We start from the raw sequence: 19,786 nt of genomic DNA, 5'->3' as shown, positions 1-19,786 counted from the left end.
TAGCTTTTCGCTCACAACACGGCTCTCACACCGATAGCCATCGTGCCAGCCTCATCATTACTGCCGTCGATGGAGCATAGCACATGGCATTGAAATTCAATCACCAAAACCGAAACCTTTCCCATCCCATTTCCGTCACTTTTCCGCTGGATCGTTTCCGCACGCATCGCGTTTTGTGTGTGTGTGTGTGTGTGTGTGTATGTGGCAAGAGAGCGCCCCCTATCGTAAATCGCTCAAACGAGCGAACGAACACGCCGCGCACTAATTGCGCACCCGGTTTATCGACGCTTTCTTCTCCCAACTTTCTCGCAGCACAACAGCGACCACGAGTGGCTGGGCGCCACCTTTTGCCACAGATCGCTGTTTGCCACCAGTGGCTGGCGTTTCTGGCCGGCTTTTGGAGCGCATCAATAATATATGTGAAACTTTTCACGGGACCTAATTTAATTAGCACGGCGAGCAGTGCGGCCACCCAATTACCAATTGAAAACGAGCGAACGTGAACGGGGGAGGGGGGCCTTCTGTACTGTCACAAAACGGTGGAAAAATGCAACTCCGTAGAAATGGTAAAGCTTGCCCCTAAGCGGCAAGTTGAAATAAAGTGAGAGTTTAGAGAGGTTTGAGCAAGGTTGCCAACCAAAAAAAAAAAGCAGCACTTTTAACTTCCAATTAAACAAAGGTTCATCGCTTGTTAAGCATTGCTGTCTTTTGATTGATTAAATCTGACACGGTTTACGCCTCTTGTTTGCAAATTATACGCAACGTAACGAATGTTTTTTTGTTTTTGAAAAGATCAAAGATTAAACAAATTCCTTACGTTGCTATTGATCCCTAGGGAAAAACCTCAATCTTATTGGAAAAGAGCATTTTTTTATACTTTCAACCACATCTTTCCACACCCTTTGGTGGATGAGTAGAAATCATGAAACTCACCCAGAAGGCGTGATAACGAGATACGGCTGCGAATGGACATGCTTCATATCAACTAGCCCGGTCCTATTAGCGTGTAGCACTAGGAAAAACTAACCCACTGCGACAGCCGTAAAGTGCAAAGGGAGGAAAAAAACGTTTTACCCTATCAATATCCACGGTTCGAATGGCTCAGTGGTACGAATGGACACAGCCCATGGAACGACCGGCTCTGTGTGTGTGTGTGTGTGTGTTTGACTCGCATGCTACCGGATCGTTCATGCGAGGAAACTAGGTGAACCAGATAGGTAGGAAACTTCCTAGTTCGGAGTGGTGGAACGTGGACGAAACCTTGCCCCGCTTACCTTATCATCCACCTTGCACCTTCACCGTGATCGCTTTTCGCGTCTTCCGCACCAATACGCGCGGCGTAGATCAGGTGAAATGGGTAGCATTTTTCTCTGCCCCCCACTATTACTAACCTACCAACGAGCGGTGGTAATACATAACATAAGAAAAAAAAAACTGATTCAAAGAGAAAGAAACATCGATTTCCAAAGTCGGCACGATGATTAATCATTTCTATGGATACGGATTAACTCTTCTGTTGTTGTTATTGCTGTACCATTACCAATGCGACCATTGACAATTGTTTGATGAATTGCTGCGTGTGATAAAAAGGCAAAGGAAATTGCATTTCTATTGCCCTTTTCTGCTGCCACCGTAAAAGGTTCGAGGCTTGTTAATTGTTTTCTTGTTCCATTGTGTATCAAAAACAAGGAGAAAACAAATCATCATTATCGTTTCTACACGAAAAAGAACACGAAGCAGAAGGTGTTGCGTATGTGTATAAACAATATTTTAAAAAGTTGTTCAAAATTGTCTTTCTCCAACACCTGTACATCTGTTTTATCATAAATTGCCTCCTAAAGTAAAACCTCCTAAAACAATATACTAGAAGCTACAAAGTGCTTAAAGATAACACAAACTTGCCTGCCACTATCAGAATGGCTTTATTGCAGAATGAAAGTGAATTTGGTGTCGCCACCAAGCGATGAACCACTTTCGCTATATATCGTCACACGCTGCAGGCACCGATTACCCTGTCCCTTAGGCAAAGGTAGTCACAAATTGTGCGGGACAGGAAGCGTACCGGGTGGCAACCTACTCAACACCCGCGTTGAACAATAGGTGAATGGCCCATGGTTGTCACCCGCAGTGTTGCAGCGTTGGGCTTACTAACGTGGGCCCATTTATCACACCAAAAGGTGTCGAACCTAGCTGGCGCTGGTGCAGAGTTTCCGTAAAATTTATGCAATCCAAAATTCGATCGTACAGAAGCGAACCAAATTGATCGTCCACTGCGCACGCGCGTGTTGCTGCCACCCGTTGCGATCGCGTGTGGCGCCGCGGTGACAAACACACATTGTTTGCTGTCAGCGTAGCGCATCCGTATTTGTGTTTGATTCATCGTGGTTTAAGTCGTCTTGTTTGCTTTCGCTATTGTTTTACGCGATAGCGGTTAGAGTTGCGCCAATGGATGTAACTGTCAGGTGGATTTTTCGGGTCACAGGGCGCGCGTTTCAAATTTGTGTAATACGCAGCTCTGCGTTGCGGTTGCATCACGTGCGCTAGACCATAGCAGAACCAGATTTTGCGCCAAATTGTTGTGAATTGCGTGACCGTGTAACATGCCAGCTTACCCTCTTACGCAAATAAATAAATTTGGTATTTATTATGCAGCTTGCGCCGTTTTTTGATTGTAAACTTTTGATTATAGATTATAGCATCGCTAAGGACCCTGAAAACGAAATCAATGTATATTTAAGTAAGTTCATTTGGAATAAGCATCGCTTTCGTCACGTCCCGATCGGTGGGTAGCTGAGCGGAATCGGTTTAGAAAGTTCCAATTTTCACAGCAGGCTCGCCGCTCCCACTGAGTCCTGCTCCAGTTTCGCTCACGAATGGCGCTACGGAAATCGTCCCACGAGATTTGAGGTTCCGAAATGTGAAACAAAAGTGTGAGTGAAGAAAGCACCGTAAACCCAACAGCGCCATTCTCTACCCTCCCCGAGGGAGCAGCAAGATGGGGATAAAAATTAACCGAATTAGTCGGCATTAGCGTGCGCCGGGGTTGTGTATCACCTTGAGATCATGTTTTCCTTTAAATGTCAGTGGTTAACGCAGCGGCTTAACGAGAAGGTGGACCACGCTAAGAAATGTGCGGTCGACGAGCGGTCTCGTGGCAAGATGGAATGCATCTGGGCAAACCCGTTCGTGCTGTGGGACCTACGTGGGACAAAAGTGGGAAAAGTTTCACTCTCTAGACGCCACCGAGGCCGCTGAAGTTACTACTATCACTTTTTGGGACGGAGGGAGACTTAGGCTTGGCTGGTCCGTTCTCGACGTTCCTTATCCAGACGTTTCGCATCTAGGATCAATCAATCAACCTACACCGAACGGTGTGTTTCCGTTTTCCGGTTTGTCCTACTGTTCACCGTGTACCGTGCACGACACAAACCGTACCACTAATGAACTGCTCGAAAATGGAATGCTGTTTCGGAGGGCAAATCCTTCCGGGGAGTCTTTTCGTGCTGTCGCATGCTGTTTGAAGTATGCTGCTGGTACACGCCTCGCTGCATAAATACTTCTATTCTTGGTTACTTATAATGAATCATGTTAGGCATGGGAGATCGTTTGTTTAAAACTATTTCTAGAGGAAAGCAACTTTAGGTCGAAAGCAAAATGGCAGACAATTACAAAAACCGTTGAAAAAAAAACAAATTATCAACGTACCGATTGTACCCCACATGTAGCATCCATTTCCATCTAATCGGTTATCATCTTTTCCTTTTAAACCAACGAAAACGCGTTTCACTGATAATGACGTGCAATGAAAATGCAACAAAAATTTCCCCAAAACAAAAGCCCAGCATCAGTGAGGTTGATGCATTGAAAAGAAAAGTAAACAAAAAGAAAAAAAGAAATACGAAACGACTCCAATCGATGGCGGAGTCAATGAACGAACGATTTCAATGGTTGCAAAGGCGCGGAACGCTTCCAAAAATAATGGCTAACTAAAAAGCAAACGAGAGTTGGAACAAAAAGCAGCACAAAATAAAAACTCATGCTCAAACTGTAACCGTAGTGGAGAAAAAAAAACGCACAGTCTCCGCTACCTGCCTTTCCCAAACAAGGCACATTAACTTTCATCTTCTACTCTCCGCGTCTTCTAATCATCGCAGCATCGAACACGCCCCGTCGCGCCAGTCTCGTGCGCAAAATGAAAGTGAAAATCCACGTGGCTTCGGGCAGTTTGGTACGCGGGCTGGCTGGCTGGCTGTCTGTTTTCTTTTGCCCTCCCCATGCGCAATTGTGTAGTGCCGAAAAAGAAAAGCCTAATTTGGATGCGCGCCGATATGTTGCGTGAATTGGATGAGTTGGATGATCGTTTGATGGTATAAAGAGAAAGAGATTTACACACCCGGTAGTTACCGGTAGTGGAGTGGCCTGAGCATGGGCTTCATGTGTGAGCAAGTGCTGCGTGTGTGTTTAGTTTATGTGGTAGTTTTTGTTGAGTTGTTTTTTTCCTCTCCCCATAAACAAAGCACACTAAGCAGGGAGGAAAAAAAATAACAGTACCATCGAAAGCTGCTTCCGTTTGAGCGATCTTGGTTAATGGGTGCGAAGGCCGTGGCACAAGTTTTGCAGTTTCTCTCATAAGGAACAGACAACTGAATCGGACGTCAATGACATCGGTTGAAAGGCGGTAGCTTTCTTTGGGGTAGTTGGATGCTTAAGACTTGTTTTTTTATGATCTCGAACAAAACTAATGAATTGATTCATCATCCCATGGCTGAAAGACGCGTGACATGAATAAAACATGGTAAAAGATGTGTTTTAATAAGTCGCCCGATGGCGTAGAAGAGGCAAAAAGAGAGCAGACGAATTTAATTTTTAACAGGACTTATACCAGCTGTGACAAATTATTGATTTATGAAACATAACGAGCATATCACTTTGATTGGTAAAGTGTCTCTAGATGGAAAATGGAATTATGAACTAAGGCTATTATAAAGTTAGTACAAAATGAGTCTAAGAAAATCGTAAAAAGGTCGTAAAACAAACGTAGATTGTTGCGAATGGCAGAAAAAAGTATTTATTTTAATTTACACTTGTTTAAAGACGCAAGAATGTAACAATTTGAGTGATTTCGGATGGGCTAGCTATTTTTACCGCTCTGTAATCATCCTTCCTGTGCTTCTCTCAATTATCAATCCCCTTTGCAATGCACTCAACGGAGGAAATAGACGAAAAATGCATCAGTCCGGATGTCGCTTCGGAAATGTCAATCATTGCAACGATTGGCTGGAAGCTAAGACACCTAAGAAGAGGCACAAAACATCCGGAAAGTGGTTGGAACGCATCATTCGGGGGGAGAAAACATCGAGTTGCAACTTCTTCAGCTTTTTCTATTTGGGCAAACAAAATTATAAATAATTGATTGACGCAGTGAGACGCAGGGCGCGTTTGTTCGCCTACCATTCATTCTGCTTTGCTTTGACCGATATTCTTCCCTTTAGAAAGGTTCTGCGGTCAATTGTGGTTGAGAAAATCGATTCTAAGTTTCGTCCCGGAATTTTAAAGTTTGTGACATGGTTGGCGCAGCATTGTAATCTCAAAGGCAAGATTAGAATGTACGCTATGGTATGAAAAGCAGATCCTCATGACGAGTTTGGTGCGTTACGGACAGCGTGAGATGTGTTCAGAGCTACTGAAAGAGCATTCTAAGAAATATCCATCGATGGTGCTAGACGAGTTGTTGGTATTTGATGGTACAATCAAAGAAACGTGTACAGTTTAAAGGGACGATAATGATTCTGGGACGATATCACACCGAGCTGCCGAGCTTCAAGATGCTTATATTCGAATTCTTTTTCGTTTCAGGTATGGCCTACTCAACTGCAGACAAGAGCGCATGAATCACACTAGCTGTCTTAATTGCGGTAGTTTTTGAAGCATTTACCTTCCTCTGGATTGTGATATATTAAAAACTGTTTTAAAATTTAAATTCATCAGGTTTGTTGCCTACTTTCTTTTGCATACACATCATGTATTTCTTTTGATGTACCTTGATTTGGCAGCACAGCAATCGGGTTGATGAAGCTGCTTAGCAAATGCTAAATGAACAAAACACTTCGCCGTTCATTAACGCTTTTGACCCCAAACAGCGAACCACTATTAGCATATTTTTCCTCACTCTCTTGTTGTGCAGGAAGTTGTGCATGGTGGAAATGATGAGCACATTTTCCGACCACCCCTACCAGAGCTGCAATGCTGCAAACCATGCTTAACTAAGCCTTTTAAAACAAAAATCTAAATCGCACACTTTCTAATGGATTAATGGCTGCGTTTGGCTTGCTAGATTGTAACGAAGCTCATCAGCGTAAAGTTGATCGTGCGAAACCGTGTGCGCGGCAAATCCCGCATTTGCAATCACGATCGCAAACGCTAACCTTTGCGATTTTGTTTTGGCACTAATCGTGCGAACAGTGGTTTTAAAAACTGAAATACTTTTTTCTGAAGCAGGTTGTAGCTATCATTCACTTTCCCTGCAGTTCACCATGCTTAAACCGTTTGCTCATTTTCAGTTATTATGCGTGTGTGTGTATGTGATTTTTTTTTGTTTCTTCCCATTTGGACAGACTCATTTTACGCGCGTTTCCCATTGCCATTTATCGCAGTTCGATATTTGCAGGCGTGTTATCATCGACACTCGATTGCTCGGTACGCCCGAACGCAGTAAAAGGTCAATAAAAACTGAAAGTTTTTCACCGCAGCGGTGGTAAACGGGCAACGTGTGCCCCGACTTTCGTTTCTCCGATCGCGTTAGGTGATTGGGAACATCGAGTGGGAGAGCACCAAGGCGGGGGGCAAGAAATGGTGCAGCGGAAGCGGAATCGATTGGATGCTGGATTTGCAGTGCCAAGGTTTGGCACGGACACGGAAATGCAACCACACGCACCCAGCGGAATGCAAGCAGGTTTGGCCTGCAGTTGGCAGGCACAAGCGACAGCAGCGAGAAACTGGTGCTACGCAGGCCAAGTGGGTCGTTGACCACGTTCACAATCGAACGCGTACGCGTCGGGAATGCATAAATTGTCGATCGGGTGCATTGATCCCCTTTTTATGCGCCTGGATGACTGGCGGCAAGGGAGAACATTTCCTACCGAATGGATGGACCACAAATGGATTACGCCTTGCTTGGAATGCTATGTTCCAGCGTGAAAAGATGAATTTAATTAACATGCAGCCGGTATGAAAGGGCGAATAGAACCGCTCACAGAAGGCAGCTAGGAACAGAAGAGCTCTTGTTGCTTTGTCAATCAACAGGGCGCGAGAGCAGTCCCAAACGCGCCACTCCATCAAATCGGGATCATACCTCAGCACAACTGGCACTCTCTCTCTCTCTCTCTCTCTTTCTCTCTCTATCTCGCACTATCTCGCCCTCCCTGCGGTCAAAGCACAGTGACCATGGCCCGATTTTAAACGGCAACCATCTTTCAACTTCCACCGACGAAAGCGTGACACGGTACGTACGGGCGTGATAAATGTCTCGCGCATTAGCCGCCAGCCGAAGGGCCATTACAACACCTTGTGCGAGTGGTTGCCTGTGAGCTTTAAAGTGGCGATGACGATTCGCTGCAAAGCAGCAACATTCTGGCCGGCAGGCAAGTGGCTTTCATTCTAATTGCCCCCGGGGATTGGGGAAGCGATGGACACTTTCGGTGATGGTTTGTGGGTGCAGCACAATTGTTCGCCCGGACAAGTGGAATGAAAGTACTTCGTGCCCCGCTCAAGCGGTAATGCGTGATGTGGCATGTTTTGGGAAACACATAGTTTTCTATTCATTTGGTGGTTCAGCACGGCACCGTAATTTATCACCTTCAAGAGCAAAGAGCGATGGTTGCGGATGGTGTGTCATTGGCTGAGAACGATGTTTCTGGGTTATGATGCTATGTTTGTGGTACGATAGCAAAAGTGTTGTTTTTTTTCTCGCTCAATGCTCAGCTCAATGGAGATGATTTGTTGGTGGGGTAATTTTTCATCCTCATTTGGAGGAATGCCGGGAAGCAGGAACATTGCTGTGCATGCTTGATAGTGGCTGATTATCCTCAAATATGTAGCTTTTTCATGTATTTTAAGTGCACGAGCAACATTAATTTTCTCGAACAATGTTTGAAAATATATTTTCTAATTGTTTGTAAATGATCTTATTTTAAACTCTGTGCAGAGTTGTTGCATTATGTGTTCCTCCAGGCACATCGTACAGTTTTGCCGCGTTGATTCGCCTTGTAACGCGGTGGCGATTGTAAATTTGCTCACTTAAGTTCGCTATAAAGCATCAATTTCCTGGTCATGCTTCCGTTGACGCCACTTCGTACCGAGCAGCACACTTTCATGCGGAAGAAAGAAAGACAAATCACAAACAAATCTCGATTCGAAACGTCTCGTACTGGTGGGTGAGCGCAGATCTCCGTACGTGCCGACGCTAACGGTTTCGGCTTAAGCCGATGTGCGACGACCACGTCCGCACTCTTCATCACGCTTACCCACTGATGGTTGTTTACAATTTCACCCAACTGTTGTGCGGTCGGTGTGTCCCCTTCCTTTGCACTGTCTCGGCACTGTGCCGTCATCAAGATCGCGGGTATGCGATCTACGCGATCTGCGCACGGCCTGAATGGATGTCATATGTACATAAAACTTTTTCTCTCTCTCTCTTTCCCTATGTTTTATCGCACCCTCTCACCATCACACGAGCATCGAAGCGAATGGCTCGCAAACACAACGAAATTAACGAAACGCAAATATGGTGTCCCGACACAGGCCAGGGAGAAAAAGAGAGTGTAAAAGATAACCCCTTGCCAAGCCATCCCAGGCATCCCATTATCAGTGGGTCAAGTTTTCGGAACAGGTTTTGATGTGTGTTTTGTTATTTTTCTTTCACTACCTTTGGTGTTGACGATGAGCTTTGGTTGTCTTTGAAACTGGGCATGCAAAAGATTCTCGCGGAGTCGTCGCCGTGACGTTTGCGCAAGAAAGTGCATTAAAGGTCGTTCCATTAAAAAATTAAAAAGAAAAAAACGACTAAACCATACGGTTCCCACTTCATGCATGGCAAAAAGCGTTAGAATAAAGATCCTCTCTTTTTTGTGTTGGTACCGGCAGCGGTGAACTATGGATAAAGACACAATTTAAATGCCTTTCACGTTAGCCCGTCCGGCGTTTGAACTGACGGCAAGCATTTCACTTTTTATATGTTTTACCTCTTTTTGTTTCGCTTCAACTTTACTTGAGTTCCTCAAGTCACTCAGACCGATTTCATGGCTATGATGGAGCGTACGATGAAGCATTTTCCTTGATTCAAATTTTGTTAGACCATCACCAAACACTAATGCCCGTTTTAACGAGTTGCCCTTTTTTGGGGAAGCTTTGTTTTTTTTTAATTTAAATTTGACTGCTTCTATTTGTCATTTGTTCGGTGCAGTAATGTAGCGAGCTAAAGAAACGCACTCCACTGCCTGGTGCGTCGGTTAACCTTCATTAGTTTCAGTGCTTGGTCGGCCGAAAAGGAAACTTGATTGATGCCGCCCCAAACACATTAGCGTACGCGGGGTGAAAGAAATATTTTACGCATCATCGTCCTTGCAGGATGCAGGTTGAGCGAATGTGTACTGCTATGCTTCTGAATAACCACAATATTGTGTAGTGTCCTACTTGGGTGGTACACAGAGAGCGATACCTCCAATCAGCATCGGTATTGATCGACCGTGCTGCATACAAAGCGGATCCTTTATATATTTTTATTCTAATCATCAGGACAGTTGCGCAAGGGCAACGAATCTACCCATTTGATGAAGCGTGAAATTGAGCGTAAACGAAACGTTTTCTTTTAACAGCATGCCCACAATGTTCCTGTACCTTATTTTTCTACCATACACATTAAACAGTCACGCTGCCCTGCCGCAGGATGGCCGCCGCGTTGGTTAATGCGGGAACGAAAGTGAATCCTTTTAATACATTTTTAATTACGCACCATACCTGTGGCTCCCGATCTCTTGTAGACGAAAAAGGGATAAAAGATTGTAAACACGCCTGATCTAATCGGATGGCTTTGCTGAGAACAGAGTATCGATTTTCATGCCACTAAAAGGAAGCACGCGGGAACGTGCATAAATTGATTTAAATTCCATTCTTCACTGATCAGCTGAACTCATTGATGACGGCCACTAAGTAGAGAAAGAAAAAAACATATCAAAACAAAAGGAAATGAGTGTAAAAGCACGCGGGAAGCGGGGAAGAACACTCTGATTTCTGTGCAGAGAGTAACAAGGCAAGGAGGGTTCGTCGCTTGTTTGACATACACCGCGCATTGAAGTTGTTTGTATCCTTTTCGGCACGGCAACGCCCCCCGTTTTGGCTCACCACATCAAAGCAACCAGTTGGGCGGTGAAGAGTAAAAAGAAATCAAACTCGTCAGTCTTTCTTATTCAGCGTTGTTCAGCTTCCTTACACCCGGTGGGACGGAAACTCGATGCGCATCGTCATGCGCCAGCGTGCATTGGGATGCGCTTGCGCATACCGTAACCGTGGGTGAGCACAATAAATCAATCACTCGAGAAAAGGGTTCCGAAACCCTACCGGTATCGGTTGCGTGTGTGTGTCTGTGTGAAGGAACGTGTGCCTGGGGTCGATTGATTCTCGATGGAGGAAGCGACGGTTAATGGTGTGTTGATCGATTCCTTGCGGGTGGTTTTATCTCCACGGGTGCACACACTGGGCCCACCTGCTACGGCGCACTGCTGATGAAGAGTCCGATCGTTGGTGTATATGGATATGACATGAGAGATTTGTCAGATACGTGAGAAATTTGTTCAATTTGCTGGAATCATTAGATGATGCTCCTTTATGCAACGGTGAGGAAATGAGAGCCCAAAAATTTAACGTTACGTGGTTTCTTACCTGCTCAGTTGTTTATGTGTTTTCTATATATTCAGTATGAATCGTTCCGATCGCGTGGAGCTTGATTGTCAATATAATTTCGCTAAAAAAAATCGACCTTTTTGTCTTCCGTTTTGGAGCGTTAATACGATACTTAAATGGACGATCGATATTTCGAAGGCGGAACTGAAATTTAGTACAGCCTGCCTTTTACCTGCAAACAAACACGTTTGTTATGGTATCGTTGCCGTTTTTTTCGGTACCATTCGCTGTATAAAGTGTAGTTCCACCAAAGCAAAGGAAAGTCGAGCACCGCTTTCTTCTGCGATGGAAACCCAGACAGCACAAAATAAAGCTTATTTATTGAACGACCCATCTGTGACATGCATCGGTTTGTGTCGTTTCCCCCCTTTGCTTTGGCTATATTTATGCTTCCGAGTAAAGCCGACTGTTCATCGCCAGAATGGTTGAATGTAACATTTCTTCCAAAGGTGTTGTTATTGGGGATGTGGTTTTCTTTTATGAATGTTACTTCTTTTTATAAACGATTCCCGGTTCTGTGTGCTCTAATAGCAACGGGGAATAAAGGCTATTATTATATTCGCATTATCACATCGCACTTTTTCGACAAAGAAAGTCAATATTGATGCCGTCCTGTCGTAAACATTTCGTTAAATAATTTCCTTTCGAAATCGTGTTCGCTGAGCGCAGCGTGGTTTAATAAAAAACAGTGATTGGTGGTTCCAGCAATATTTCTGGTTCACAACGCACAACATCCGTATATATTGTACTGTGGCGTACCGCGGAACCCCGCGCTCAGAATGCGCTTGATCTCTTCCGATCTCGACACTGTGCCGTATCGCAAACTGGTGCTTGCAATATGGTACAATTTTATGATCGAACAAGAAATCCGTAAATACTTTCGCACTGCAAATGGGAAAATAAAAACAAGCCAGTTTCACTTTTTCGTTACCCCCCAAAATCGCGCATTACGTGCCGAGTCTGGTGATTTTGACAGAAAGAATCACCGGGGAAAGTATCGCAGAAACCGAAACGGGCGGGAAAGAAAGAGCTCTCGCATACGAGTCGTCCCAACAACCAATGCAACGGTGAAGCACGGGACAAACATACGCAAACAAACGGATCACTCCCAGCGTTTTGGAATGCGCTCTGGTGCACGAGTGGCTTGCGGTTGCATTATGAACAATCATCATTAGCAGGCAAACCCCTGCCAGAGAAGCGATCTCGATCGCGCTCGATCAGAAGCAACTCGTCCGGTTGCACTGTGGGCTTGTCCCGTTTCAAGGTTGGTGGTGTGGTCCATTTTTGCGGCCCATACGCAGAGCCGCTCCAGAACAGACGAGAGTCAGTAGCAGCAGCAGTAAAAAAAAGGGAACCATCGGCATCAACATCGCCGCTAAACGTCGATAATTAAATGACAGGTTTAATTTTTGGCTGCCTTCACTTCCGTCGTTCGCGGGGATGCTATCGGGTTAAATTAATGCTGACAAATAACCACGAGCTGTTGTTGGGGTGCCGACCCGGGGCGTTGCTTTGTTGCGCTGTGGTCAGCTTGGTTTTTTCGTTTATGCTGTTTTAAAATTTAAAAGGGCATGGGCTTTTTCCGGCTTGGTGTGGTCATTTTTTATTTATTTGCAATCATTTAAGTCTGAGCAAAGTATCCAATTCGCGATCACAACGTGAATGAAAGACGTGATGGAATTTGAAGTCATGAAAATCAATCACTTATAATTGTTCTGTTCTGCTGTATGAAACATATGAAATGTGGTAGTGCAACATATGTGCAAGTATCAAATACAAAACCAATCCTGGTATAATTATTCATTTTCATAAAAATAAAACAAAACCATCAGTACGTTTCTCACTTTGTTTCAATTTGTAATTGGAAAATTACACATCCCTGAATCCACCCAGATCGCGACAGCGACAAACCAGGAAAGAGGGAAAAAGAAAAAACTGCCGTCCAAGGTACCAGATCCAATTATTGTCCACCTTGTCACTTCCTTCCACCCCAGCGAGCTCTCATCTTCGAATACACAGTTTTTTGTTGTAGTAAAAATTTTGTTTCCACCATTTAATAACCACACCGTTGATAAGGTGCACGAAACAACAATAATTACGCACTCCGCTGCAATAACAGCAACCACAAAAAAAACGCTCCGGAACACTGCCCGGATCCAAACCAAACTGCGGAATATCGAACCCGTGCAGCAAGCGTCGAAAGGGGCGCCGCACCGCGTACGATACGTAATGATCGGCGCTGAAATAATTACCCCGATCCCCGGATCCCCTCCTCTCAGTCGGGTTCGGATCGGTTCTTTTATCTTGCAGCAGGCCGCCCGCTTGTGACCCACATTCGCAGGCCGGTGGTCTTGTTGATGTTTGCGGTGTGTGTGCTTCGGTGCCTTTACCGAAAAGGTGCAAGTGCCGTTGACCGGTGTCTCGATTGCACGGGCCACCATCAGTAGACGAAATCGACGATGAAAACACGCGCACCGGGACCCGCAAGGGAAAGTGATGCACACGGGGTCGCGAAAGCAAGGATCAAAGGGACAAAAGGGTTATCCATCATATGATATGGGTTACAGGGCGTTTGCTAGAAATGGTGCGATCTGTTTCGAGCAAAAGCGAATTCAACACAACTCAGCCCCAAACGGCCGAGGGAAAGCCGCCGCAAGGAGCACGAGAGAAGAAAACAAAAAGTGTCTAATCATCACTAAAACTGTGCATCTACCTGCGTTAGTAATTTATTTCACTAACCTTTTCGGTACGTGCGAGCAAAATGTTACAACCATCCACCGTGCAAGCTTTCTCCGAATAATGGGCTAGCGCTTGCTCAGTGGTGCGTCCGTGCCGTTCCGAAACTTCGAGAGCGTGAAGTGCCCGGCGATGAAATCATGCACGGCGAACCATCATAATTCCATTACATCTATTGAGCAATTTCACTTCCAAACGAGCAGGACGTTTCGATGAGTCACCGGAAGCCAAAACGGATCTTCACATCGATCCCCAACCGCTCGTCCGCCCCCGGATAATCACGTAATGGAAGTGACGCAAAGCTTCGCCACTGCCCCACTAGGCCCATCCTTGCCGAGCGATCGACAGCATTTTTGCGGAAAGGGAAGTAGGTCGTGGTCGGTCTTGTAATCGATCACGTGAAGGGATTTTTCCAAAGCGCGTAACCAGAGCGCCCCCAAAGGGAGGGCCACAAGGAAGACAGAGAGAGAAAGAGCCCAATAGGAAAGGGAAGAAATTAAAAGTAAACGCCACGGCGCCACGATCTTCTTTGCCCCGGTTGTGATCATTGTGGTAAAACGTTGTTCAATGAACGCACGCTACATCCAAACAGTCCATGGTTGGCCAAGCTTTGTACAGTCGAACAACAGGCAAACAAGTGACGTGCAGGTCGTAAAACATGCATCCAGGCGCCAAATAACCCACATCCGGCTCACTAGACGGTATCCGGGTGCAGGCGTGGTGAAATTATGCAAGCCATACCGGCCTACGCTTGTCGATTGACCTGATGGGGAGCGTGTGCAAAAAAAAAACAGTTTATGGGACACAAAAGTGACGGAAAGTTAAACATGTCGTTCAAGGACAGAAGCGACGAACCCGACTGCGACAGTGAAGGTAAGAAAAAGAAAGTCTTACTACGTCAAAAAACCCCAGTCTGCTTGGTGTTGATCCCTGATCCCGGATGCTCACACGTTGATACATCCTGATTGAAGGTTGTCGTTGACAAAATGCTCTCAATTTCTTCCGCCAAAGCATTGTACCTTCGTGCGGAATACACAATTCACTGCAAATCTATTTGCGAAACCATTTGAAATTCCTAGGCCAAACACCCTGGGCGCAGCATCGGCCGTAGATCCGACCGAACGCACAACTTTCTCGTTTGAATGATTTATCAGTGCGCAAACATCATCACGATCATCATCATCATCATCATCGCCACGTTGATTTGAGAGTCTCGTCAGTTAATAAAAGAAAACTGTGTATAAAAAAAAGAGCGACAACCATCCCCCGACCATTTTGCTGAAGGTGGAGGAGGTGGCTTTTGGGGAGTTTTCTGGAATTCGATACCATCCCCTCGATCTCCCCCTCCCTTGCGACGGGAGTTACTTTGCGGCGGAGCACCAATGGTGCAAAAAGGAAAAGAAAAGAGCACCACCAACACGGTCACTCACGCAACGAAAATGAAAGTGAGATCACCCGGCAGGGTTTGAGTGTGCTGGGGGCGATCCCCCCGATCCCCCTCACCGAACGTTACATCTCAACCCCCACCCGCTTCTTAGCCTGCTCGATCGAGTTTCGAGAAAGTTGCCCTCACTGCCCGGTGCCGCTCACAACAGCTCACCCTCGGCAGCATCGCTTGCGAACCTTCCCCTCCCAGTTTAGTGCTTCAAGATAAAGCGGGAGCAACGGGGATATTGCTGCACCTTTCTTTCTTCCCGTTGTTACTTTTTTGCTCTCCACCAGCAACACCACCACCAACCAGCAGAGAAAGAAGCTGCACGCAAAACGGATGAGTGAAGGCCGCACGGCGAGCACACAGCTTTCCACAGACAGCTTTGCTGCGCGTGCGTTGCTTGGTGGAACGGGCGGTAGTAGTACTTGACTGCTAGCAAGGGGGAGAGAAAAGAAAGTCTCGTCTCGACGACGACGACGACGAACGAGAGCGAGACAGAGGGAAGGAAAATTGGAAAGCAAGCAAGTGGGAGCTCCGGGCAGGCCGGCGTAACGGGCACTCAGCGCATGCGGCAAAGCGCTCGGCACGGTGCGCACCGGTCGGCCAGCGTTCAGTTGAGCGCTACTTTCGAAACGCGACGGTCGCAAACGGAGCAACAGCACGGGTGGTACCACAGTCCGCGAGACCGACGTCCGGAATCACGTCGGCGTCCATCCAGGGAAACAGAGATCGGGTCCAGTTGCTGAGTTTGGAGTGCTAGTTTAGTGCTACCGCTTGGTGGACAGGTCGTACGGGTTTTGTGCGTGTGGATTTGTGTACCGGTGCGTGTGGGGCAGGGGCACTGGAGGTGTTTGTGTACGATTGTGCCCGAGGTTAGTGTGTGCCGTGTAGCAGCGCATCAACGCAGTGGTTGCGAATTTCCACACCAAACCAGCGAGCCTGTGCTTTTACATGTTAAAGTGTAAGTTGAAGATCCCGGGAAGAGGGCCCCGCCACTGTGGCATACAGTCCCTCCGCGCCTTGAAGGTTGAGTTAAGCGATGAAGCGATTGTTAGGCTTGATCCGTTGACGTTAATCCCGTTTAAGACGCTCGCACTAATGCGGGGCCCCGGTTGGCAGCCGTTTAAAGCACCATAAGAAATCACGATCGATCGTGAACGCATGTAGTGAAATTATACTACATTCTCCCAGTGACCCAGATATAACTCTCACACCGTTTTTCCGCAACAGTTGCAGCACGGGGCGTCGAGCGCTGCTTTTCGGAATTTTATTACATATTTTTATTCGGACCGCGGGCAAGAAACGGCAAACAACAGCTAGTTCGCGCATGTGATGCGTATCGAAGCCCCGAACCAAAACGGTTGCGAGTAGCCGGTTGCGGATGTAGTACACCTGTAGCCTGCACACGCGTGAAAATCGGGACGGGCAAAAAACGGTTCGAAAACGCGCAGTGTAAGAGCGGATATTAAGTTGCGCAGATGCATTGGAATTGGTTCAAAAATGGTTGATGATATCCTATTTAGCAAATTGTGTACTTGTGTGTGTTTGTGTGTACATATGTATCTGTGTAGTGAATATTTAAAACGAATATTTTGAAGGGTTTTAAATATGACGCTGATGGCTAAGGACGAAATATTTCAACAAACAAAACTATGTGGTTTAGTTCTCTGTTGCTTTAAACATCAACTATCGTACGAAGCAGTAGTGAAAGTGAAATATTATCATCCTGCCTTTACGAAATTTAATGAAATTAAAATCCTCGATCATATTGCGCCGAACGCTTGTACTTTCTTGAGTGATCTTTACTTTCTTAACAGTACGGCCCCGAGGTCAAACGCTGTGAACTATGGGGAATAACTGACCCGAGAAAAAAAATGCCTTCCATGCCTGTCCGCTACCAAACGTCAGCCAACCACGTGAAAGTGCCGTTTCCGGATGTGTGTGCAGGGTTTTTTTTGTTCGAAATTTCATACCGATCAATCATCAGTCCTCCGTTTGGTAGCAAACGTGTAACGACCAACATCCTCTCCCTTCGACCAAAACACCTGTAAAATGTAGAACATCGAAAGTTAAAGGCAACCTTTCCTCGTCTGAGAAATATGATGGATTAGTGTGATGTGTGAAAAATGGTGAAGCGGTGAAAAACTTCGGACCCCGGAACGATCGCTTTATTGAGGATTCAAACGTAGTGTCGAAAGAAAGGTTCGATCGTGACCGCGTGACCGTGTGTATGTGTGTGAAAGTGAATGAATGGCAACTGGTTTGCAGTAGGTGCAGTGCAGCGGAACCGGATCTGCCTGGGACACACAAACGCACACACACACACACGTTTCGAGCGCCATCCCGGCAGAGTGTGCTTTTCCCTCAGCAATGGAGCAGCACTGCCAATGTCCCGATCGTGAAGGAGAAAGTAGACACTGCGGGGACGATTATCTTTGCTCAGTGGTTAGCAGCGCTAAGCATTGCCTTCGACTTTTAAAATACAGCATCGAGTGCGACTTCCATTACCAATACTTGTGTTGAAAGAGGTTTAAAATCTCGATCTTGTTGAAATCGATCACTGTGTGGAATACAAATGAAAACAAGAAAAAACACGCACACCACAATTAAACTCCAAACAGCTCAATTAGCTTGTCCGCACTTGTTTTACACCACTCGGTCATGATTCGGTAGAAGGAATAAAAAAAGGCTTCTTCGTTCTTATCCGTGCCAAATCTCGCCGAGAACCGTGCAATGAGCTGCTGCAAAGTAGCATAAATGGTAGCATAAACAGAAGCGGAGAAAACCGCTAAAGAGCGACTGGTAAAAAAAAAGTGTGCAATAAATATTCGGGCCTCTGGGTTGCCCGTTCCAGCTGGGGCTAATTCCATCGCAGTAAATTCCCCGGTTGCCCAAAAGCAGCAGCTGAGTCGTTTTGTAGTGTCGGCTTCGACGTGTGCATCGTAACGTTTTGGCGTATTTGTGTGATGGCCTGAGCCCATTACGTAATTTGTCGCTGTCAAACCGTGTTCGCCGTTGGACGGGTTCAAAGCTCGTGCCACACGGTGGCAAGTAACGCACCGGAGATTTACCGTTCTGTAGCGGAGCGTCTGATGCCGTGCCTTCACGAAACACCCTGAGAAGAGGAGAAGCGTGAAGGTTGCGTGGCGTTGGAAAGGGGATCAGTTTTTTGTACGCAGCGACCATCATGACGCACAAGCGGAAAACGATGGATTAAGTAGGACGGCTTAAGCGCCCTTGCGTTTGCAATGCTTGATTTGCGATACGTAAGCTTCGGGACACGATTCTGCTAACTGAGTGTGTCTTTTAGCGCGTTTAAGATATGATGTTGTCACTTTCTGAAAAAAGGATTGTTTAACACGGCAAAAGCTTAACCGTGCTTAGCTTAATAGTTTGTATACGGATAAGATTAAAAGCATTTTCAGCTGTTTTGTTAAATCAAGCTTAGCGATGTGTGAGAGAATCGATTCCATGTTTCATATCCATATAACCAGTAACTAACTCTCCTAATTTTCCCATTTTTCTTCTTACCTTTCCCAGATAACGGATAAACTGTACCAACTGCTGCCATAGACCGTTGTAGTGCGATATTGAGGAGCAAACATTGTGAACGAAAAAGTAACCGAACGAAACAGGACGTCCGCAAACGAAGCGGCCCTTGCAACCAAAAAACAAAACCACGCAGCAACAAACTGCGAGCACGAAAAACTCTGCGACACGAAACAGCGAACGAAAAAACGATGGGCAACCGAATGCGATCCTTGGTCGCGACGTTCGTGCTACTATTCACAGTACTCGAGGTAAGTCGGGCTATGGGACCGAAACGAGGAAATGTCCTTAAGGCAATCATAAGGTTTGAGCACACCACAATACTCCTGGTGATGTATTTCCTTCCCGATTGGCTTTTTTCCCCATCGAGACAAGCCAAAAGCAAAAACGCTTGCTGGAAAACAGTTCGGCCGATTGGAATGAAAACGAAAAACAACACATGGCAGCTTTCCACCCGGATAAAAGGCGAACGATCAACAGTTATGGTGGCTCGCTCGCTTGCTCACTCGGCCGCTCGCGTCCGCGATAGCCGTGGCTGGAAATCGTTATTTATAATTCGATTTTTATTTCCAGCACATTTCGTTTTTTTCTTCGCATTTCTTTGCTCCTTGCACCTTGGTTTAACAGCCTGGAAGGTGCTACCTGTTGCCCTTTCGGCGATTTAGCATTTAGCTGCAATCAAGGCCTTGCCTCAAACTGCGCCGCTGCACATTAATGTGCGGAACGAACTCAATGAGAGGCGGGAGGCCTTTTTTATCCCTCCGCTTCTCCCTTTCTCTCTTCATTCTCTCTTTCTGTAGAGATGGCCCAGTTTTACACAGATTTACTGCATTGAAGAAGAGTGAAGAAGATGAAGCAGGAAGGGTTATCTAAAAGGTTTATTAAAACCGCTTATAAACGTAGGTTCGTGTGTAGGTAATGTTGGGCTTCATTTTTTTATTGGAATCCTCACAATTATACGCAGCAGGAAGTGCGGCGCATACAAATCATAAAGCAAGACGTAAACAAAGTGCCACATTCGGAGTGAGATGTAAATTTAGGTAATTCCGTTCAGTTGCGTTGCTATCATTGCGTAGCGTACGCAGATCCTTTCTGTTCGATTGCTGGAACCAT

At 45.9% G+C, this 19,786-nt stretch overlaps 1 protein-coding gene across 4 annotated transcripts in view; it reads left to right on the top strand.

Moving 5' to 3' along the window:
• The window catches only part of LOC120896462, a 46,541-nt gene that overhangs the window by 13,109 nt on the left and 13,646 nt on the right, over positions 1-19,786 (top strand). For 2 of the 4 annotated variants that reach the window (XM_040300597.1, XM_040300594.1), the window contains exons 1-2: positions 15,744-16,085; positions 18,665-18,924. In XM_040300597.1, the coding sequence (XP_040156531.1) occupies positions 18,865-18,924 (60 nt within the window). In that variant the 5' untranslated portion in view covers positions 15,744-16,085; positions 18,665-18,864. Of the gene's footprint in view, positions 1-15,743; positions 16,086-18,664; positions 18,925-19,786 lie in introns of those variants that run through there. The other 2 variants (XM_040300595.1, XM_040300596.1) reach the window with 1 other exon arrangement.

The sequence above is a fragment of the Anopheles arabiensis genome, chromosome 2, assembly GCF_016920715.1.
Source record: "Anopheles arabiensis isolate DONGOLA chromosome 2, AaraD3, whole genome shotgun sequence".
Taxonomy (NCBI): Eukaryota; Metazoa; Arthropoda; class Insecta; order Diptera; family Culicidae; genus Anopheles; species Anopheles arabiensis.
This window is presented reverse-complemented; position numbering and strand designations above follow the sequence as displayed.